This window comes from Pristiophorus japonicus, unplaced genomic scaffold, assembly GCF_044704955.1.
Source record: "Pristiophorus japonicus isolate sPriJap1 unplaced genomic scaffold, sPriJap1.hap1 HAP1_SCAFFOLD_578, whole genome shotgun sequence".
In the NCBI taxonomy this organism is placed as follows: Eukaryota; Metazoa; Chordata; class Chondrichthyes; family Pristiophoridae; genus Pristiophorus; species Pristiophorus japonicus.
Genome location: NW_027254486.1, coordinates 86,165 through 109,941, shown reverse-complemented (window position 1 = coordinate 109,941; position 23,777 = coordinate 86,165). Strand labels below are relative to the sequence as shown.

The following is a 23,777-nucleotide window of genomic DNA, read 5'->3' as shown; positions in this document are numbered from 1 at the left end:
ATATGGGTTTTGTGTTACTCCATGTAGCTGAATTGTTTTGGAGGGGGGGATAGGGAGAGCAAGCACTTGGTTAGCATACTTTGTTTGTTTCACTTCTGGAACTTGAATTCAGCTCTGCACTAGGGATGGCAGTTTGTTGTTTCTGTTGGCTATGTGGGACACTGGCACCACTACTGGGGTAAGAGGGAGCTGTTCCGTTTCAACATAAGAAATAGGAACAGGAGTAGGCCATACGGCCCCTTGCGCCTGCTCCGTCCGCCATTCAATAAGACCGTGGCTGATCTGATCGTGGACTCTGCTCCATTTCCCTGCCCGCTCCCCATAATCCTTTACTCCCTTTTTTATAGCTCAAAAATCTGTCCATATCCGCCTTAAATATATCCAAGGACCCAGCCCCTCTGGCTCTCTAGGGCAGAGAATTCCATAGATTTACAACCCTCAGAAGAAATTTCTCATCTCAGTTTTAAATGGGAGGGCCCCTTATTCTGAGACTAGGTCCCCTAGTTTTAGTTTCCGCTATGAGTGGAAATATCTCCTCTGCATCCACCTTGTCGAGCCCCCTCATTATCTTATGTTTCGATAAGATCACCTCTCATTCTTGTGAACTCCAATGTGTATTGGCCCAACCTACTCGACCTACCTTCATAAATCAACCCCCTCATCTCCAGAATCAACCTAGTGAATCTTTTCTGGACAGCCTCCAATGCAAATATATCCTTCCTTAAATAAAGAGATCAAAACTGTGTGTAGGACTTCTCTGCTTTTATACTCTATCCCCCTTGCAATAAAGGCCAACATTCCATTTGCCTTCCTGATTACTTACTGTACCTGCATATTCACTTTGTGTGTTTCATGCACAAGGACCCCGAGGTCCTTCTGTACTGCAGCACTTTTCAATTTTTCTTCATTTAAATTATAATTGGCTTTTCTGGGGGTTTTTTCTGCCAAAGTGGATAACCTCACATTTTCCCACAGTATACTCTTATCTGCCCAATTTTTGCCCACTCACTTAGCCTGTCTATATCCCTTTGTGGATTTTTTGTGTCCTCATCATGATTTGCTTTCCCACCCATCTTTGTATCATCAGCAAACTTGGCTACATTACACTCAGTCCCTTCTTCCAAGTTGTTAATATTGATTGTAAATAGTTGAGGACCCAGCACCGATCCCTGTGACACCCCACTAGTTATTGTTTGCCAACCAGAAAATGACTGATTTATCCTGACTCTCTGTTTTCTGTTAGTTAGCCAACCCTCTATCCATGCTAATATATTACCCTCAACCCCGTGAACTTTTATTTTGTGCAGTAACCTTTTATGTGGCACCTTATCGAATGCCTTTTGGAAATCCAAATACACCACATCCACTCGTTTCCCCCTTATCCACCCTGCTCGTCACATCGTCAAAGAACTCCAACAAATTTGTCACACGTGATTTCCTTTTCATAAAACCATGCTGACTCTGCTTGATTGAATTATGCTTTTCCAAATGTCCCGCCACTGCTTTCATAATAATGGACTCCAGCATTTTCCCAATGACAGATGTTAGGCTAACTGGTCTATAGTTTCCTGCTTTCTGTCTGCCTCCTTTTTTAAATCGAGGTGTTGCATTTGCGGTTTTCGAATCCGCTGGGACTGCCCCAGAATCCAGGGAATTTTGGTAGATGACAACCAATGCATCCACTATCTCTGCAGCCACTTCTTTTAAGACCCTAGCATGTAAGCCATTAGATCCAGGGGACTTGACTGCCTTTAGTCCCATTATTTTACAACTTCATTAGTGATTGTGTTAAGTTCCTCCCTCCCGATAGCCCTTTGATTATCCACTATTGGGATATTTTTAGTGTCTTCTACCGTGTAGACTGATACATAGAAACATAGAAAATAGGTGCAGGAGTAGGCCATTTGCCCTTCGAGCCTGCACCACCATTCAGTATGATAATGCAATTTCAGTACCCCATTCCTGCTTTTTCTCCATACCCCTTGATCCCTTTTGCCGCAAGAGCCACGTGTAACTCGCTTTTGAATATATCTAACGAACTGGCCTCAACAACTTTCTGTGGTAGAGAATTCCACAGATTCCCAATTCTCTGAGTGAAGAAGTTTCTCCTCATCTCGGTCCTAAATGGCTTGCCCCTTATGCTTAGACTGTGACCCCTGGTTCTGGACTTCCCCAACATAAACAATACATTTGTTCAATGTCTCTGCCATTTCCCTGTTCTCCTTTATTAATTTCTCAGTCTCGTTCTCTAGGTGACCAACATTTACTTTAGCTGCTCTTTTTTCCTTTTTATGTACCTGTAGAAACTCTTACTATCTGTTTTAATATTTTGTGCTAGTTTACTTTCATAATCTATCTTTGCTCTCTATCATTTCTTTAGCTGTTCGGGCGGGCTCCACTTAAACCATGCTGGGACTAGGGTCCTGGCAAATCAAATAACTAGGGCTGCAGAGAGGGTTTTAAACTAATTAGTGGTGGGGTAGGGGGGAATTCAGGTGAGCGAAAATTTAAAAAGTCAAAGAACAAGGAGAAGGCAATAAATCAAGGTAACATTGTGGGACATGAAAACCAGAGTGTGCCAGGAAGGGACAGAATGTATAAACATAAAGGTGAATCAGAAGGCCTAAGTTCGGCCTGAGTTGCTCCTGTTTTTTTGGAGCAACTGGTGTAGAACGGAGTATCTTAGAAATTGCAATTCTCGGCATTTAGTTTGCTCCAGTTCTAGTCAGTTAGAACAGTTTCACTTTGGAACAGAATTTTTTTTTCAAAAGGGAGCGTGTCCGGCCACTTACACCTGTTTTCAAAGTTTAGGCAGTGAAAACTTACTCCAAATTAACTTAGAATGGAGTAAGTGAAGATTTTTGTACGCTCAGAAAAAACCTTGCCTACACTTTACAAATTAGGCGTAGGGAACGAGGGGGGTTTAAAGGGAAGGGTGGGAAGGGAAGTAATTAAATTCTACAATCATTCAACAGTCATACTTATACAAATAAAGATCCAACCTGAATAAAAATTTATAAACAAAGCAAAGATTAAATATTCCATGTTCCTACCTGTGTGAAGCAGCAGCAGCCTTCGAGCTGCGGTGCTTCAGGCAGGCCTTCCATGTTGGAGACAGGGGTGGCGTCAGTGTCTCGACGGCAGCCCAACAGCGGCAGCAAGCAGCCTTCGAGCTGCGGTGCTTCAGACAGGCCTTCCTTCCATCAGTGGCTGGACGGCAGCCGAAGAAACAACAAGCAGCCTTCGAGCTGCGAAGGGGACTGAGACCATTCGGCCACGGGATAGGGGCGGCATCAGTGGCTGGACGGCAGCCGAAGATACAGCAAGCAGCCTTCGAGCTACAAAGGGGACGAAGGCCATTCGGCCACGCGATAGGGGCATCGTCAGTGACTGGATGACAGCCAAAGACACAGCAATCAAACAGAATTCGAGCTGCAAGGGAGACTGAGGCCCTTCGGACAAGGAGAGGCAGCCACATAGACACTTTTAAACTGAAATTTGCAGAATGGGTGCTGCATTGTCAACACCACGTATTATGCAAAAAGAATCACTGAAATTAAATCACAAACCTTTCCAGGGGTCCACAAGACAAATCTTCACTTTTCCTCTAGTCCCTTTAAAAATGGCCGAGTGCCAATGTTTATTTCCCATTGCGCGTGCGCGAACGCTCCAACGCGCACGCGCAGGGTGCCGGCACGACGTTGCCTTATTTAAATTCGGCCCCCCCCCCCCCCACTGCTTGTAGAATCGGCGGGAATGTCTGGCTCGGCCCCCCGCTGTTCAGCAGCTTGGCGCAGCGCGCACAGAAGGCCTCCGAGGAGCCGGAGAATATTGAAGGTTTTTTTCGGCGCACTTTCGAGCGCGAAAAACAGGCGTCCAGGTCGGGGCTGCACCGTTTTAGGCGCGGATCAAAACTTGGGCCCAGAAAGTTGGGTCAAAATGGTAAAAATACAAATTTAAAAGCTCTTTTATCTAAATGCACGTAGCATTTGTAACAAAATAGATGAGTTGATGGTACAAATAGATACAAATGGGTATGATCTGATGGCCATTACAGAGACGTGGTGGCAAGGTGACCAGGACTGGGCACTAAATATTCAGGGGTATATGACAATTTGGAAGGATGGACAGAAAGGAAAAGGAGGTGGGATACCACTGTTAATAACAGATGACATCAGTGCGTTAGTGAGAAATGATATTGGGGAATATAATAAGGGGGAAAAGTTGCTGGTGGGTGTAGTCTATAGGCCTCCTAACAGTGGCTACACTGCTGGATGAAGTATACATCAAGAAATAATGGAGGCTTGTAATAAAGGAACGGAAATAATCATGGGCGATTTTAACCTTCATATTGATTGGACAAAGCAAATTGGCCAAGGTAGCCTTGCGGAAGATTTCATAGTGTATCCGGGATAGTTTCCTTGAACAGTACGTTGCGGTACCAACCAGGGAGTAGACTATCTTAGATCTGGTACTGTGTAGAGAGACCAGATTAATAAATTATCTCGTAGTAAAGGATCCTCTACGAATGAGTGACCATAACATGGTTGAATTTCAAATTCAGTTGGAGGGTGAGAAAGTTGGTTCTCAAACCAAATCGATATTAACGACTTGGAAGAAGGCCTGAGTGTAAAGTAGCCAAGTTTGCTGATGATAGCAAAAGCAATGTGTGAGGAGGAAATCTACAAAAGGACATACAAGCTAAGTGAGCGGGCAAAAATTTGGCAGATGGAGTATAATGTTGGAAAGTGTGAGGTCATGCAGTTTGGCAGAAAAAAAATCAAAGAACAAGTTATTATTTAACTGGAGAAAGATTGCAAAGTGCCGCAGTACAGCGGGACCTGGGGGGTACTTGTGCATGAAACACAAAAGGTTAGTGTGCAGGTACAGCAAGTGATCAGGAAGGCCAATGGAATCTTAGCCTTTATCGCAAACGGGAGAGAATATAAAAGCAGGGAAGTCTTGCTACAGTTGTACAGGATATTGGTGAGGCTGCACTTGGAGTACTGCGTACAGTTTTGGTTTCCATATTTACGAAAGGGTAAACTTGCTTTGGAGGCAGTTCAGAGAAAGTTCACTAGGTTGATTCCGGAGATGAGGCGGTTGCCTTATGAGGAAAGGTTGAGGAGGTTGGGCCTCTACTCATTGGAATTCAGAAGAATGAGAGATGATCTTATCGAAACGTATAAGATTATGAGGTGGCTTGACAAGGTGAATGCAGAGAGGATGTTTCCACTGATGGGGGAGACTAGAACTAAGGGGCATAGTCTTAGAATAAGGGGCCACCCATTTAAAACTGAGATGAGGAGAAATTTCCTCTGAGGGTTGTAAGTCTGTGGAATTCGCTGCCTCAGAGAGCTGTGGAAGCCAGGACATTGAATAAATTTAAGACAGAGATACAGTTTCTTAAGCAATAAAGGGTTATGGGGAGCGGGCAGGGAAGTTGACCCGAGTCCATGATCGGATCAGCCATGATCATATTAAAGGCTTGAGGGGCCGTATGGCCTACTCCTCCTATTTCTTATGTTCTTATTAAACCAGTGTCCTTAGCTTAAATAAAGGAGATTACAAAGTTATGAGGGCAGAGTTGGCTAAAGTGGACTGGTAAAATAGATTGAAGTATGGGACGGTTGATGAGCAGTGGCAGACATTTAAGGAGATATTTCTTAACTCGCAACAAAAATATACCCCAATGAGAAGGAAAGACTAAGAAAAGGAATAACCATCACTGGCTAATTAAGGAAATAAGGGATGGTATCAAATTGAAAACAAGTGGCATACAATGTGGCCAAGACTAGTGGGAGGCCAGAGGGAAACTTAAAAGCCAGAAAAGAACGACTAAAACAATGATCGAGAGGGAAGATAGATTATGAAAGTAGACAAGCACAAAATATAAAAACAGACTGAGTTTCTGCAGGTACATAAAAAGGAAAAGAGTGGCTAAAGTAAATGTTGGTCCCCTAGAAGATGAGACCAGGGAATTAATAATGGGGAACAGAGAAATAGCAGAGACGTTGAACAAATATTTTGTATCGGTCTTCACGGTAGAAGACACTAAAAACATTCTAATAGTGGATAATCAAGGGGCTATAGGGAGGGAGGAACTTAATACAATCACTGTCAATGAATAGTACTTGGTCAAATAATGGGACTAAAGGCGGACATGTCCCCTGGACCTGATGGGTTACATCCGAGGTACATCAGGATAAATGGGTCCTTTTCGGGTTGGAAATCGGTGGTTAGTGCTGTGCCACAGGGATCGGTGCTGGGACCACAACTGTTTACAATATACATAGATGACCTGGAAGAGGGGACAGAGTGTAGTGTAACAAAATTTGCAGATGACACAAAGATTAGTGGGAAAGCGGGTTGTGTAGAGGACACAGAGAGGCTGCAAAGAGATTTAGATAGGTTAAGCGAATGGGCTAAGGTTTGGCAGATGGAATACAATGTCAGAAAGTGTGAGGCCATCCACCTTGGGGGGGAAAAAACAGTAAAGGAATATTATTTGAATGGGGAGAAATTACAACATGCTGCGGTGCAGAGGGACCTTGGGGGTTATTGTGCATGAAACTCTTTTAGAGAAACATATTGACGTAGAAAATGGGCCTTGTTCCCTTTTTCGCCTGGAAAACTGAGGCAAAAATGATCACTTTTGCAGGACTATGCTGTACGCTCCAAGGAGGCCTGAAATACGTTTGGCACCATCCTAGCCTTGGATGATTAAGCCAGTATTAGAGCACTTACAGATGTTAATCCCAAAAAGTTAGTTTGCAGGTGCAGCAGGTAATCAGGAAGGCGAATGGAATGTTGGCCTTCATTGCGAGAAGGATGGAGTACAAAAGCAGGGAGGTCCTTCTGCAACTGTGTATAGGGTATTGGTGAGGTCGCACCTGGAGTACTGCGTGCAGTTTTGGTCACCTTACTTAAGGAAAGATATACTAGCTTTGGAGGGGGTACAGAGACGATTCACTAGGCTGATTCCGGAGATGAGGGGGTTACCTTATGATGATAGATTGAGTAGACTGGGTCTTTACTCGTTGGAATTCAGAAGGATGAGGGGTGATCTTATAGAAACATTTAAAATAATGAAAGGGATAGACAAGATAGAGGCAGAGAGAGGTTATTTCCACTGGTCGGGGAGACTAGAACTAGGGGGCACAGCCTCAAAATACGGGGGAGCCAATTTAAAACAGAGTTGAGAAGGAATTTCTTCTCCCACAGGGTTGTGAATCTGTGGAATTCTCTGCCCAAGGAAGCAGTTGAGGCTAGCTCATTGAATGTATTCAAGTCACAGATAGATAGATTTTTAACCAATAAGGGAATTAAGGGTTATGGGGAGATGGCGGGTAAGTGGAGCTGAGTCCACGACCAGATCAGCCATGATCTTGTTGAATGGCAGAGCAGGCTCGAGGGGTTAGATGGCCTACTCCTGTTCCTAATTCTTATGTTCTTAAAAGAAGTGGCTGTTGAGATAGTGGATGCATTGGTTGTAATCTACCAAAAATTCCCTGGATTCTGAGGCAATTCCAGCGATTGGAAAACCGCAAATGTAACTCCCCTATTTTTTTTTTCAAAAAAGGAAGCAGACGAAAAGCAGAAAATTATAGACCAGTTAACCTAACATCTGTCGTTTGGAAAATGCTGGAATCCATTATTAAGGAAGCAATAGAGGGACATTTGGAAAAGCATAATTCAATCAAGCAGAGTCAGCATGGTTTTATGAAAGGGAAATCATGTTTGACAAATTTGCTGGAGTTCTTTGAGGATGTGACGAAGGAGGGTGGATAAGAGGGAAACCAGTGGATGTGGTGTATTTGGATTTCCAAAAGGCATTCGATAAGGTGCCTCATAAAAGGTTACTACACAAGATAAAAGTTCATGGGGTTGGGAGTAATATATTAGCATGGATATCATCATCATCATCATCATCATAGGCGGTCCCTCGAAACGAGGATGACTTGCTTCCATGCCAAAAAAGGTGTTTCTGTGAAGGACCTGAACTACATCCTGAAGGGTGGAAGATGCCTGTGCGTGGATAGAGGATTGGCTAACTAACCGAAAACAGTCGGGATAAATGGATCATTTTCCGGTTGGCGAACAATAACTAGTGGGGTACCGCAGAGATTGGTGCTGGGTCCTCAACTATTTACAATCTATGTTAATGACTTGGATGAAGGGACTGAGTGTAATGTAGCCAAATTTGCTGCTGATACAAAGATGGGCGGGAAAGCAAATCGTGAGGACACACAAAATCTGCCAAGGGTTATAGACAGGCTAAGTGAGTGCGCAAAAAATTGGCAGATGGAGTATAATGTAGGAATGTGTGAGGTTATCCACTTTGGCAGAAAAAATAGAAAAGCAAATTATAATTTAAATGGAGAAAAAGTGCTGCAGTACAGAGGGACCTGGGGATCCTTGTGCATGAAACACAATTAGTATGCAGATACAGCAAGTAATCAGGAAGGCAAATGGATGTTGGCCTTTATTGCAAGAGGGATCGAGTATAAAAACAGAGAAGTCCTGCTACAACTGTGCAGGGTATTGGTAAGGCCACACCTAGAGTACTGCGTATAGTTTTGGTCTCTGTATTTAAGGAAGGATCTACTTCCATTTGAAGCTGTTCAGTGAATGTTCACTAGGTTGATTCTGGAGATGAGGGGGGATTGAGTTATGAAGATAGGTTGAGCGGGTTGGGCTTATACTCATTGGCGTTCAGAAGAATGAGCGTGATCTTATTGAAACATACAAGATAATGAGGGGGCTCGACAAGGTGGATGCAGAGAGGATATTTCCACTCATAGAGGAAACTAAAACTAGGGGACATAGTGTCAGAATAAGGGTCCGCCCAGTTAAAACTGAGATGAAGAGGAATTTTTTCTGAGGGTTGTAAATCTGGAATTCTTTGCCTCAGTGAGCTATGGAGGCTGGGTCATTGAATATATTTAGGATGGAGATAGACAGATTTTTGAGCGATAAGGGAGTAAAGGGTTATGGGGAGCGGGCAGGGAAGTGGACTGGAATCCATGATCAGACCAGCCATGATATTGAATGGCGGAGCACGCTCGAGGGGCCGAAAGGCCTACTCCTCCTATTTCTTCTGTTCTTATGATTGTCCTTCATAAATGAATCTGTACCATCGGCCCATTTTTTTCTAGTGCCATCATTTGCAGCACTGCGCTGTTGACAATTTTGCACAAATGAGAACCAAAGCAATGGCTGGTGAGGAAAATAAAACAAATAACATTCTGCTGCAGGATATGCTTTACTATGCTTGGGTCTTTACTTTCATCTGTCCTTGGTGTACCTAATCTGGAATTGCTTAATGAGAGAGTGCCTTTGTTTTGGTTGCATAATGGGCCTCTTCTGTGCCCCAAACTGGAGGAGAGTGGGCTTGAAAATTGACTGGTCTTTGTGGTACTGTATTTCAAATCCTTCCATGGCATTATCTCACCCTACCACAGCTATCTATTGCAAATATATATCTTTTTACATATAAACTTCCACTTGTATGACACTAGCCTACTTGCACTCATCAGTTATGCTACTGGTACAGCAATTTAGAGACGATGAATTCAAATCCCACATGGCAAGTTGTGAACCTAAATTCAATATATCGTATATTCTGTGGGCTAGCATCAGGAAGACAAATGTGAAAGCTTCTAGATTGTTCCCTCAATGTCCTTTTGGGGAAGGCAACATGTCCTCCTTCTAGCTCTGGCTTAGATGTGGCTTAAGGACAAATAGGATTGAGTAAACCACCAACAATGTGTACCCCTCCCCATCTCCCAAGAAGAAATATTCCTCCCATGTTCAGTTTTACTGGGGAGCTCTGAGGAACACAGACACAGAATATGCCTTGAGTGGGGGACTTCAGTATCCACTACCAAGAGACTAGCTTGGTAGTACTACCTGAGTCCTGAAGGACATAACTGTTGAGTAGGCCTATGTTGGGTGGTGAGGGGACCGGGCTAAGGAAATAACCTACTTGACTTTGACATAATTAAACTATCTGTCTGTCCTTGACAGCATTGGTAGAAGTGACCACGCTTCTCGTCTCCACTGTGTGGACATGCTCCCTTGTGCACTGCAGCACAACCGCTGTCATAAGTGAGAAAGACTAAAGACCAATCTAACAGTCCTAAACTGGGCATCATTAGGCTCCGTGGGCTACCAGCAGCACAATTGTATACCACTGTAATTTGTAACCTCTTGCTTGGGTACATCTGTCACTCTTTGATCACCATCAAGGCAGGAGACCAACCCTGGCTCTGTATGAAGTGTAGAAGGTAATGGCAGGAACAGCACCAGGCATACTTGGGAGTGAGACATCAGACTAGCAAAGCAACCAATACATGGCTACCTGGATTCTAAGCACCAAAAGCAGCAGGCTATAGACTGAGCTAATCTGACCCACAACCAATAGATTGGAGCAAAATTCTGCAACCCAACCACATTCCATTCGAGAATGTTGGTGGACAACCAGGCAACTTACAGAAGGCGACAACTCTTATCAACACGCCCATTCTTCTGTTGGAACCCAGCATGTGACTGCAATAAATGAGGGTGAATCATCAAAACTTGCTCACCAGGTTCCACCATAACCACTCAGATCGGGAACTCCTCACGGTCTTGATATCGACCTGGATGCAAGAGCTAAATGCCTGAAGTGGAGCTGCTCTTGAGATGAAGACAACATTTGACTACTGCACCAGATAGCCAAAGCCAAATGGAGGTCATCAGGAGCCAGAGGAAAACCTTCCAGTGATTAGAAGCATACCTGATGCAAAGGACGGTGGTTAAGAGTCAGTCATCACTGCCCCAGGACATCCCTCCAGATGTTCCTTGGCCCAAGCGTATTTAGCTGTTTCCTCAGTGAACTTCCCTCCATTAGGTCAGAAGTGGGATGTCAGCTGACGATTCCAGTGTTCGACTCCAGAATTAACAACAACTTGTATTTATACAGCGCCTTTAACATAGCAAAACGTCCCAAGGTGCTTCACAGAAGTATTATACGATAAAAATTTGACACTGAGCCATGCAAGTAGAAATTAGCAGAGGTGACTGGTCAAAGAGGTATGTTTTAAGGAGCGTTTTTAAGGAGGAAAGAGGCGGCGAGGTTTAGGCAGGGAGTGGGACCTAGGCAACAGAAGGCACGGCCATCAATGGTTGAGCGATTATAATCGGGGAAGCTCAGGAGGGCAGAATTAGAGGAGCACAAACATCCCGGCGGGGCGGGGAGGCGCGCTGGAGGAGATTAGAGATAGCGAGGGGTGAGGCCATTGAAGGATTTGAAAATGAGGATGAGAATTTTGAAATCCAGGCGTTGCTTAACTGGAAGCCAGTGTAGGTCAGCGAACACAGGGGTGATGGGTGAGCGGGACTTGGTGTGAGTTAAGACATGGGCAGCCAAGTTTTGGATCAACTAGTTTACGTAGGGTAGAATGTGGGAGGCCAGCCAGGAGTGTGTTCGACTGGTCAAGTCTAAATGTAACAAAGGCATGGATGAGGGCTTCAGCAACGGATGAGCTGAGGCATGGGTGGAGGCTGGTGATATTACGGAGGTGGAAATAAGCGGTCTTAGTTATGCTGCGGATATGTGGTCGAAAGCTCATTTCCGGGTCAAATACGACACCAAGGTTGTGAACTGTCTCATTCAGCCTCAGCTAGGAGTTGCGGAGAGGGATGGAATCAGTGGTGGGGACTGAAAACAATGGCTTCAGTCTTCCCAATATCCAATTGGAGAAAATTTCTGCTCATGCAGAACTGGATGTCGGACAAGCAGTCTGACAATTTGGAGACCGTGGAGGGGTCGAGAGAAGTGGTAGTGAGTAGAGCTGGGTGTCATCAGCGTACATGTGGAAACCGACGCTGAGTTTCCGGTTGATGTTGCCAAGGGACAACATGTAGATGAGAAATAGGGGGCCAAGGATAGATCCTTGGACGACACCAGCGGTAACGATGCGGGGGCAGGAAGAGAAGCTGTTGATTATGTGGCTACAATTAGATAAATCGGAATAGAACCAGGCAAGTGCAATCCCACTCAGCTGGATGACGGTGGAGAGGCGTTGGTGAGGGATAGTGGTCAACTGTGTCAAAGGCTACAGACAAGTCAAGAAGGACGAGGAGGGGTAGCTTGCCTTTGTCATAGTCACAAAGGATGTAATTTGTGACCGAGAGCCGTTTCGGTACTGCGGGGAAACCGGATTGTAGAGATTGAAAGATGGGCACCGATTTGGAAGGCGACAACATGTTCAAGGACTTTGGAGAAGAAAGGGAGGTTGGAGGTGGGGCGGTAGTTTACAAGGACGGTTGGATCGAGGATTGTTTTTTTGAGGAGGTAATGACGGCAGATTTGAGGGAGAGGGAGACTACCTGAGGAGAGCGAACCCTTAACAATATCCGATAACTCCTTTTTATTGTGAGACAGCACATGCCAGCCTATAGCAGGTCTTTGATAACATCCAGATTTGTGTGACAATTAGCAGGTAACATTAATACCATACAAGTTCTAGGAATGACTTTTTTGAATCAGAAGACCCAATCACTATTGGAGTCCCCCACCATCAACTTCTTGGGTGCCAGCATTGACCAGAAGCTGAATTGGTCCAGCCATAGCAACACAATGACTGGCTGGGTACTCTTAATGGCTCACCACCTGATCCTTGAAAACCTCGCCACTATCAACAAGGCTCAAGACGTCGAGAAGTTCAACACCATGCAGGACAGAACAGTTGGACTCCATATCCACCTTTCCATAACTGGCGTACTGTGGGTGCAGAATATATAATCTGAAGGATGCACTGCAGCAATTTTGACAGCTTTCTTGCTCTTGCTACATCTATCACTTACTAATGTTTAGCGTAAGACCCATGCTTTCATACGCCTCGGTAAATACGTCGACTATGTCCTGGAGTTCAGCCTCTTGTGTGTGCAGAGACGCAGGCGGCGTCCGCATACTGTAGCTCGACGACAGAGGTTGGAGTGGTCTTGGACCTGGCCTGGAGACGGCGAAGGTTGAACAGCTTCCCATTGGTCCTGTAGTTTAACTCCACTCCAGTGGGGAGCTTATCAACTGTGAGGTGGAGCATGGCAGTGAGGAAGATTGAGAAGAGGGTTGGGGCGATGACGCAGCCCTGCTTGACCCCGGTCCGGACCTGAATTGGTAAGGATCACGGCTTGCATGTTGTCGTGGAGTATGGTGACGTATTTTTGGGGGCATCCGAAACGGAGGACGCTCCATAGACCTTCGCGGTTGCCGGTGTCAAAGGCCTTTGTAAGGTCGAAGAAGGCCATGTATAAGGGCTGGTGCTGTTCCCTGCATTAGTAAGACAAAGGTCCTACACCAGCCTGTCCCCGCACAGCACTGCCCCCCAAACATCAAGATCCACAGCGTGGCCCTGGACAACGTAGACCACTTCCCCTATCTCGGGAGCCTCCTATCAACAAGAGCAAGCATTGATGATGAGATCCAACACCGCCTCCAGTGTGCCAGTGCAGCCTTCGGCCGCCTGACGGAAAGAGTGTTTGAAGACCAGTCCCTCAAAACTGTCACCAAGCTCATGGTCTACAGGGCCGTAGTAATACCTGCCCTCCTGAATGGCTCAGCGACGTGGACCATGTACAGTAGACACCAAGTCGCTAGAGAAATACCACCAGCGATGTCTCTGCAAGATCCTGCAAATCCCCTGGGAGGACAGACGCACCAACATTAGCATCCTCGTCCAGGCCAACATCCCCAGCATTGAAGCACTGACCACACTTGATCAGCTCCGCTGGGCAGGCCACAAGTTCGCATGCCAGACACGAGACTCCCAAAGCAAGCGCTCTACTCTGAACTCGTCTACGGCAAACGAGCCAAAGGCGGGCAGAGGAAACGTTACAAGGACACCCTCAAAGCCTCCCTGATAAAGTGCGACTGGGAGTCCTTGGCTACAGACCGCCCTAAGCAGCAGAAGTGCATTCGGGAGGGCGCTGAGCTCGTCGGCGAGAGCATGCAGAAATCGAGCACAGGCAGCGGAAGGAGCATGCGGCAAACCAGGCTCCCTGTCCACCCTTTCCCTCAACGACTATCTGTCCCACCTGTGACAGAGACTGTGGTTCTCATATTGGATTGTACAGCCACCTAAGGACTCGTGCTAAGAGTGGAAGCAAGTCTTCCTCGATCCTGAGGGACTGCCTATGATATGATGATGATGATGACATCTATCATTAGATAGGATAAGAGAACCAATGTCGTGGGAACAGTATCACCTGCAAGTTCCCCTTGAAGTGACATGAATCCTGGCTTGGATATATATCACCATTCCTATATCATCACTGGGTCAGTATATAGGAATGCCCTACTTATCATGATGGGAGTGTCATCAACTCTCTCAAAAGGGCTGCAGAAGTTGAAGGTCCTCCACCACCTTAGGGCAGCTAGTGATAACTTATAAATGTGGCCTTGACTTCATTGCCTACTTACCACAAACAAATTCAGAAGAATATCCGCCACAATGCACTTGCTGCCTCCCTTATCACCTGCCACAAACCCGCCCCGTTACCAATTCCTCCAGCCACTGTCTTGGAGGGAGTTGACTATATAGCCTGGGCACACTATTTGTTCACAGGCTGAGTTTTGAATAGCCAGTAAATCAGAGTGCCTGCAAGATTGGCTGCTTCTGCCCCTACCTCTGCTGATCCGCTGAAACGATCATTCATGCCTTTGAGCTCCAGGCTCGTCTATTACAATGCGGTTCAGGCGTGTCTCCCATCCTCCACCTTTCGTAAATGTCAGCTCCTCCAAATCTTTGCCCGTGTCATATCCCACACCGTGCTGCTCACCATCTCCCCTGTCCGTGCTGACATTGGCTCCCAGTTCTCCTCTTCCCCGCCCCCACCTTCAATGCTTATATGCTCATCTTCGCTTTTAAATCTCTAATGCCTCGCACCACCCTATCAATGTAACCTCCTCCAGTTCTACAACCTCCCCCATACCCAAACTCTCTGTTCTTGTGCATAATGGTTTTGACCGAATGTGGAGTTTAAAGTGCAACTTGGGGTGAAATAGGATGTTAAAATTGCAAATGGCTTGGTTCGCCTCAAGCGTGTGTGATAAGGGCACTGTCAAATGAGCGGAGTTTGACGGGGCTAAAGACTGGCTTTGATCTTGCTATTATTGAGCTACAGGAACTTGTGACCAATCCTGAATTCATTTTGAGCAAAAAGTTTGACCGTACTAAAGCAGTCAAGAAATGTTTGAGCGATGCTAGGTACCTGCATGTCAAGAGGCATCATGTAGATAAGGAACAGAACAATGGGCCAGGGATACATCTGAGTGACCCTGGAGCTCATACACAGGTGGGAAGCTATTGCTGGCTGTGTTCAGACAGGTGAAAATGGAACAAAGCAGATCCAATGTTTTGGTGAAGCGAGAAGGGCGAAAACCCTTCAAATGGATGTTGACCTTTCCCTTGAGTCCGAATGTAGTGCATCCAAGCCTTACTCCAGGACTTCATGTAATCCAAAGTAACACAAGTGCAGTTCTGAGGCAGTGTTGTATTGTCTAGAGCTGTTAGTAGAACATCTTGACACTTTTCGAGGCTAATATCCCTCCCTTAAGCACCAACAAAATCTGAATATTGGTCAATTGTCACCCTGCTGTGTGTGGAAGCTTGCTCCATGAAAAATGGCTGCCCCTTAGTTTAAAACAATTGCATTGAAAATAAAATAAAAGCAAAATACCGAGTGTTGGAAATGTGAAATAAAAACAAAATGCTGGAAACACTCTAGATCAGGCAACATGTGTTGAGAGAGAGAAACAGTGTTAACATTTCAAGTTCATGACCTTTCATCAGAACTGGAAGTTGAACAGCATTTAAGCAAGTACAGATGGGGGGTGGGGATGGTGCAAGGAAAGGTCTGTTAGGGTGGAGTGCAGGAGCGATTTAAGTGACAAAAGCGATGATGGTGCAAGACAAAAGGAGGTGATAACGGGACAAGTGCAGAAACAAAAGATGGGTCTAGAGGAGGTGTAAATGGTTACAGTGGAGTAGCAGAGAGGGAGGAAAGCATGGAAAAGCTGGCAAAGCAGAAAGGGTTGCTGTGTCCCGGGAATGTGGCAGAAGAAAGGCAGGTATAGCCTAGGGTTGCAGACCACCACACTGGTCTTGTGGGATTCCCACCCCAAGTACCAGCTCACACCACTTCTACTCCTGATGGCTCTGGTGCAGCCAACCTCCATTCAGCACCTGCTGACTGAGTTAAAATGGGAGTGGTAGTTAAGATGTAAAGTTGTTAAACTCAATGTTAAGGCCAAAAGGCTGTAAAATGCCTGGTAGCGAGATGAGCTGCTGTTCCTCGACCCTGCGTAGAACTTCATTGGAACAATATATGAGGCTAATGACAGAGGAGCGGGAGTAGGGTGAAAAATTCAAGTGGCAAGCGACCGGAAGCTTGGGGTCCCACTGCAGACTGAAAGGAAGTGTTCAGCAAAGCGTTCGCCCACTTTGCGTGTGGTCTCCCCCAATGTAGAGGAGACCGCATCATGAGCAGCGCATACAGTATCATCATCATAGGCAGTCCCTCGAAATCGAGGAAGACTTGCTTCCACTCCAAAAGTGAGTTCTCAGGTGACTGAACAGTCCAAAACGGTTTGTCACAGGTGGGACAGATAGTCGTTGAAGGAAAGGGTCAGTGGGGAGTCTGGTTTGCTGCACGCTTGTTTTCTGCATGCTCTCGGCGACGAGACTCGAGGTGCTCACCACCCTCCCAGATACTCTTCTTGCACTTAGGGCGGTCTTTGGCCAGGGACTTCCAGGTGTCAGTGGGGATGTTGCACTTTATCAAGGAGGCTTTGAGGGTGTCCTTGAAACGTTTCCTCTGCCCACCTGGGGTTCGCTTGCCGTGGAGGGGTTCTGAGTAGAGCTCTTGCTTAGGGAGTCTCGTGTCGGGCATGTGGACAATGTGGCCCACCCAACGGAGCTGGTCGAGAGTGGTCAGTGCTTCGATGTTGGCCTGATCGAGAACGCTAACGTTGGTAAGTCTGTCCTCCCAGGGTATTTGCAGGATCAACCATACATCTCAAAATCCATTTGCAGCCAATGAAGTACTTTTGGGAGTGTAATCATTGTTGTACTGTAGTAAACGCGGCAGCCAATTTGCGCATAAGCAAGCTCTCTCCCACAACAATGTGATAATGACCAGATAATCTCTCTCTTTGTTATGTTGATTGTGGGATTAATATTGAACGCCAATATTTCCCAATCTCATCATTTAAAAAAAAATATCTGCTTTTCTATTTTTCCTACCAAAGTGGATAACTTTGCAGTTTTCCACATTATATTCCACTTGCCATGTTATTGCCCACTCACTTAGCCTGTCTATATCCCCCTGGAGCCTCTTTGCATCCTCCTCACAACTTACATTCCCTCCTAGCTTTGTATCATCAGCAAACTTGGATATATTACTTTTGGTCAAACATGATTTCCCTTTCATAAATCCGTGTTGACTCTGCCCAAACCTATTATTATTTTCTAAGTGCCCTGTTACCACGTCCTTAATAATAGATTTTAAGCATTTTCCCTACGACTGCTGTCAGGATAACTGGTCTGTAGTTCCTTGTTTTCTCTCTCCTTCCTTTCTTAAATAGCGGCGTTACATTAGCTACCTTCCAGTCTGCGGAAACCGTTCTAGAATCTATGGAATTATGGAAGATGACAACCAATGCATCCACTATCTTTATAGCCACCTCTTTCAAAAACCCTAGGATGTAGGCCATCAGGTCCAAGGGATTTATCGGCTCTCAGTCCCATTAATTTCTCCAGTACTTTTTTTTTTGCTCATACTAATTTTGTTCAGTTCCTCAATCTCGCTAGACCCTTGGTACTCCACTATTTCTAAGAGGTGTGTGTCTTCTTCCATGAAGACAGACACACACAGTATTTGGTTAATTTCTCTGCCATTTCTTTCTTCCCCATTATAATTTCTCCTGTCACAGCCTGTAAGGGACTCGCAGTTACTTTTGCTAATTTTTTCCTTTTTACGTAACTATAGAAGCTTTTACCGTCTTTTTATGTCTCGCTAGATTACTCTCACATTCCCTTTCTTTATCAATTTCTTGGTCCTCCTTTGCTGAATTCTAAAATCCTCCCAATCCTCAGGCTTGCTGCTCGTTTTGGCAACATTTTAAGCCTCTTCCCACCAATGTTTTCTGCCCCTTGCTGTTTCTTAGCTCCACCCAAACAGATTCTACTTCATTTTCCGAGCTAAGATCCTTTCTCTCGACTGTCTTTATCCCATCCTTTATTATCAGGGCTACCCCTCCTCCTTTTCCATTTTGCCTATCTCTTCCAAAAGTTAAATTTACCAAGGTAGGACTTGAACTCTCAACCTCTAGGTTGCTAGTCCATAACCACATTACTGTACCTTTCTTAAAACCAAACTAAATATAAATAAAAATAAAGCCCTCAACTCTAAATTCATCATCGGCATCATCATAGGCAGCCCCTCAAAATGAGGATGACTTGCTTCCACGCCAAAAAAGGATGAGTTCAAACACCAGCTATTCAAGTGCTCACTATCAAATCTCAATCGAGTTAAGCTATTTTAAAAAAAAAAATCATTTTGGGATTATAGGCATCGCTAGCAAGGCCAACATTTATTGCCCACCCCTAGTTGCCCGAGCGAATTAAGAAAACAAATGGTATGTTGGCCTTTATTACAAGAGGATTTGAGTATAAGAGTAAAGATGTCTTACTGCAATTATATAGGGCCCTGGTGATCTCACTGAAACATACACAATTCTTACAGGGCTTGATAGGGTAGATGCGGGGAGAATGTTTCCTTTGGCTGGGGAGTCTAGAACCAGGGGTCACAGTCTCAGAATAAGGGGTCGGCCATTTAGGATTGAGATGAGGAGAAATTTCTTCACTTGGGGTAGTGAATCTTTGAAATTCTCTACCTGTGGAGGCTCAGTCATTGAGTATATTCATGATGGAGAGTGATAGATTTTTGGACATTAAGGGAATCAAGAGATATGGGGATAGTGCAGGGAAGTGGAGTTGATCTTAAATGGCAGAGTAGGCTCGAGGGGCCAAATGACCTACTCCTGCTCCTAATTCTTAATTTCTTGTGTTAAGGCAATAATGTTCTGGATGCAAAGCTGTTTTGACATTCAGAAATGCCGAGTTAGAAATTTTCTTTCTGGGATGCAGTGTATGAGTGGTTTGAACCATGATAAAGGGAAGGATGAAATGGAACTGAGGACAAGGACAGTGAAATAGTGAGGTTAGTGCTGCTGAATAGAGGTGAAGAGGTTGCATGTGGCTTTAAACGTGGGTCTCGGGAAGCGAGCAATTGGGCTACAATGCCCTCTTTCTGCTGCTACGGTTTAAAAATATATATATATATTTTTCTATTTCATTTCTCTCTCCCATTCACTCTTTCTTTCTCTCTTTCTGTCTCTAACTTTAATTTACCCTATTTCCTTCTCCATCATTTGGTCAAATATTTGAGGTCCCAGATGCGATGTTGATACTGTTGCGCCATCATCAATTCGCATTTCTGGCAATTCGCAGCGCAATTATACGCTCCTAAAGGGTGGGATAAAAGGTCCAAGTCATGTCGCTCGCCATGAGCTGTGCCATTCCAGCAATTTTTGGGCCATTATGTTTACATTGATCTGTTGATGGGTGTGGTTCTACCAAATTTGGGAATAACAAAGCTCCGTACGAGGGTTTCACTTGTGGCTCCATTGTTACAAAGCAATCAGCATGGAATTGTATTTGAGTCATGGGTGGTTTTTGTGCTAAACCTGTTGAGGGGAGATGTCAATTTTCAATTGCCACAGTTGCTTTCCAGCATTCAGTTTTCCACACGGATGCAATTGTTTTCAGATTCCAAAATGGCTTGTGGTGCAAATCTAATGTGACTGAAGGGTAATGTGTTCATCTGAATGTTTTGTTGCTGGGACAGGTTCTCGAAAGCAAATTTTCACAATGTTGGTGGCATTCTGTAAGCAACCTGCTTAAACATATTCTTCTCGCTTCAATACTGCAGTTTTGTGAAGAATTTAAGGAGAAGTGTCCGCACACTGTGCAGTGTGGACTACGTCTGGCTGAGAAAAACAATACAGGGATTGTCCGCCACTTTGGACTTCAGATTCTGGAGCATTCCATCAAGTGAGTGAAAATTTTGCTATGCAGCTGTAATGTTATTTTAATACCATAGTTCAAATAAGTGGAATATTGTGCAGCTGTAGATCTGATTATAAATTTGTGAATCCTGACTTTATTTACATTTTGTACATTTATTTGAATGAGGTCTTTGACACACATCCTGCTTTCCTCCTTGCATGTGTTAAGTTTGTCCAATATTTTATTTAAAGGTTTTGATCGCAAAATGCAAACCTTAAAAGTCAACATGATGGAGGAGAAAGAGAAGGCCATAGCAACTGACCGTTGTAGTATAATACAAAATGGGCAGGTAGAGTAGAATGCAGTACACTATGCTGGAATATATAAGTGAGCAAGGACCATGTAGCTGGTACTAATGTTCCACAGTGGCATGTAGTATTACTTGGGAGGGGCAGAGGGAGAACTGCTCGTGACTTGAGTATTTCTATCCTGAACCAGATTCAGTGTTGATGCAGGAGGGTTTGACAACTTTTGTGGAATTGTATAACTTGATTTTATAGATGTGGATGAACCTTAAGTTACTGTGATACATAAATAAACCATGCCTGAAACCTGATCCCTCAAACAGAAAAAATAACACACTCATTCCAACAATTTTTATTACTTTTAACAAGTGTTGCCCATATGCAAATTAATATGCAATATGCAAAAAAAAAAAGGTCACACCACACACTGTTGCTCATGTGCTTTGTTCTGGTCTGTCCCAGAAGAGAGAAGTTTCTTTCTCTGTATAAATGGTACCTAAAGTAGCAGGGAACTTAAGGGACTCTCCTCAAAGTGAGATTCTCACAAGATTCAGAGGGAAAACTCATCTTTCAAGTAACTTCTGCCTGTGATGTAGGGAGTACACAAATTGGCTATAATCCACAAGCTTTCTGTCACAAACAGAAAATGAAGGCAACTACTTGATGCGACAGCACTAGAATATAGAATTTTGTGGTATAAAGCTGAAAGGCAATTTCTTGACTGAGCCAGGTATTTGAAAGGAAACTCTACTGGAAGTGCTCGGATGCAATGCAGAGAACCTTCGTTCAGTGCACTCCCTGGCGATAACTAATTTCCAGCATGATCGATATGAGGACATATGCATGTCTCCTTGCCCCTGCCCCAAATGTTTATTCAGAAATGGATTTGATTGTAGTAACAGCATTGGAAGTAATGTTCCCCCTCTTTGTTTTGGCACATGGCCCCTTTAATGGGCTGCGTGGCCCATTCAAAGTTTCGCGCATGCCCAAAATTTCACATTTTAAAGGGACCAGCAGACAGCTGCGTGGCTGCACAGCTTAGAGGGAATGTTGATTGGAAGTAGAATACGTTGTGCATAATCTTGAGTTCATTTTTCCACTGCCCCCCCCCAACCCCCTGTGGTAGAATATAGGCTAAGCAGAGACATTTGCTCCTTGTGTGTCATCATTAAACAGTGGGGTTTCCCCTGACCCCAGAGTTGTTTTGAATTTCCTTCAGCCTTGTGTCTGCTGCAATTCTTCCGTGCAAATAGTAAGAATGATCACATTCTTTCTTGCATAGTACATTACTGAATATTTGTGTTTTTGAAAATAGACTTCAAACTTCACTCATGAGACCGTGGTATTTGCACAATGGTGCATCAAAGATGACGTCTGGCTTTTTTTTTTAAGGTTTCGTTGGAATGGTATGGCGCACCGTGATAAGATCCAGCTGAAGAATAGTGTGATGACTCTTCTATCTCGTGTAAGTTATCTTAACTTTTCTCCTGTTCTGTCCTCAATAGACCCTTTCCTACCATCAGCTACTTGCATTTACAATGAAACGTGTACAAACAGACGTCCCCAGAAAACGACACTTGCTGACAGTCCCAAATAACTTGCATTGTAATAGATTCAATCTGCACCTTGAAACTAAGGACACCCTTCAATGCACCAAGTCCGTTTACAACTTAAACCACTGGACACACAGGTAAGTATGAGGCGGCATTGGGTGAAATAAACGGTTTTTGTGCGATGGAGATCTCTACCCAGCAAGCACAACGGCTCTATCTCTGCGATTGAATGTACGCATGGCTTTATCACAGGACCGGAGGGTTTTTCTGCCACTGGATGCTGTGTAAATAGATCATCTTTACGAGAGAAAGAGAGAGATCAGTTGAGATTGGGGGCTTGGAGAGGAGCAATGGAGAGAATGGTTTCTTCTCTTACCCCTCTTCCCTGCCCCCGGCTGGCCTCCTGGTTCTAGCACAACAGCGCAAAACTATAATAGGTTCTCAACTACTGGAACCCAACCTAAGGTAAATCCAATAACATTTGTAGAAGTCATGTTATCTGATGTCGTGGTCAGAACTTCACGTGATCAAATCTCCAATAATGCCTCTAACCAAAGTTGACAACCCGACTCCACCATTATTGATACCACTACCTGACCTCCAGCATTTCAGACTAGCAGCTGCAGCACATGGGTGCTCCCAGACAGGGGTCTGCGGGACATTAATTCCACCCCTGCCCCCCCAAAAAAAATTTGGCTGGAAACCTCCAAGCACTTTAGTCCACTGCAGCCACTTCACCATGTGCAGGTTGCCAAGGTAGCAGATTCCAATGAAAATAGTGCTGGGTGGGATTTGTACTGTTTGAATATTTAGACTATGTTTTAACAAACCGTTCCAGGAGCTGGCAGAGTTCCACTTCTCTCCACGTTCCATTATAATAAAACTTGCCTTTTATATAGTGTCTTTACCTAATAAAATGTCCCAAGGCGCTTCACAGGATTGTTATCAAACAAACTTTTGATATGATTACTCACCTACAGTACGCTTCAAAGGGTGCCAGCAATACTCTGCGGTTAATTTTAACTGGTTTTAATTAATAACTTGAATATTACATTTACCTTTTCTGTGGTAGGAGAAAGAGTTATTAATATTTTTTGTTGGAAGTGCCTGCAATTAAAATTCCCTTCTCATAAAAGTGCAAACTTTGATTTACTTTAAGGAAGTAATTTTCTTCCTTTGCATGTAACTTTGCAGATAATACCACAAGCCTGGAGTTACTGCAGAGACAACAGATAAATGTAAAGTCTTGTTATTAAGCAGTTTTTTGTGTGGTTCTTCCACCTGTCATTTTCTTTCTTTAGTTATGCCAGATTCTGACTTCTGCAGTTGTTCGTTTTATCTTTGCTACGGATAAACCTTGAGCCATAAGATGTACTTTGATTATACAGCTCATGAAATGATGGCAGTTTTTCAGCCCAGAATGGCTTTGTCTGAATTCCTGCAGCTTCTGGATTCCTGTTTCCACAAGATTCTGCGACTAATAGTAGATCATATGGTAGTTGATTCATTGCTGTGCCAATGGAATGGTTGCCTGCAAATAAAGTGACATTCCATGTAGATTCTGGGCTTCTGAAACACGAGAGATAAACAGGCCCCAAGAAAATCCTCTGCTTCTAGAGAGTCTGTATCCCCAGAGCCAACTCAAGCAGTGTGCCAAATAAACCTCACTGTTGAGGGCGGGTCATCTCAATGTAGGGCATTTTAGTTTCATTTCATGTTTTGTTGGTGCTGGGTTGGTTTGTATTAAAGTTTTCCATAAATTCCAGTCAATGGCTTCAATGACCATAGGTCCTTAATTTATT

The 23,777-nt window shown here is 44.4% G+C and overlaps 1 protein-coding gene across 2 annotated transcripts in view; it reads left to right on the top strand.

Moving 5' to 3' along the window:
- Positions 1-23,777, top strand: part of LOC139254795 (exportin-5) — an 83,960-nt gene that overhangs the window by 976 nt on the left and 59,207 nt on the right. For both annotated transcript variants that reach the window (XM_070873817.1, XM_070873818.1), the window contains exons 2-3: positions 20,041-20,162; positions 21,815-21,887. In XM_070873817.1, coding sequence (XP_070729918.1) covers positions 20,041-20,162; positions 21,815-21,887 — 195 coding nt within the window. The remainder of the gene's footprint in view (positions 1-20,040; positions 20,163-21,814; positions 21,888-23,777) is intronic.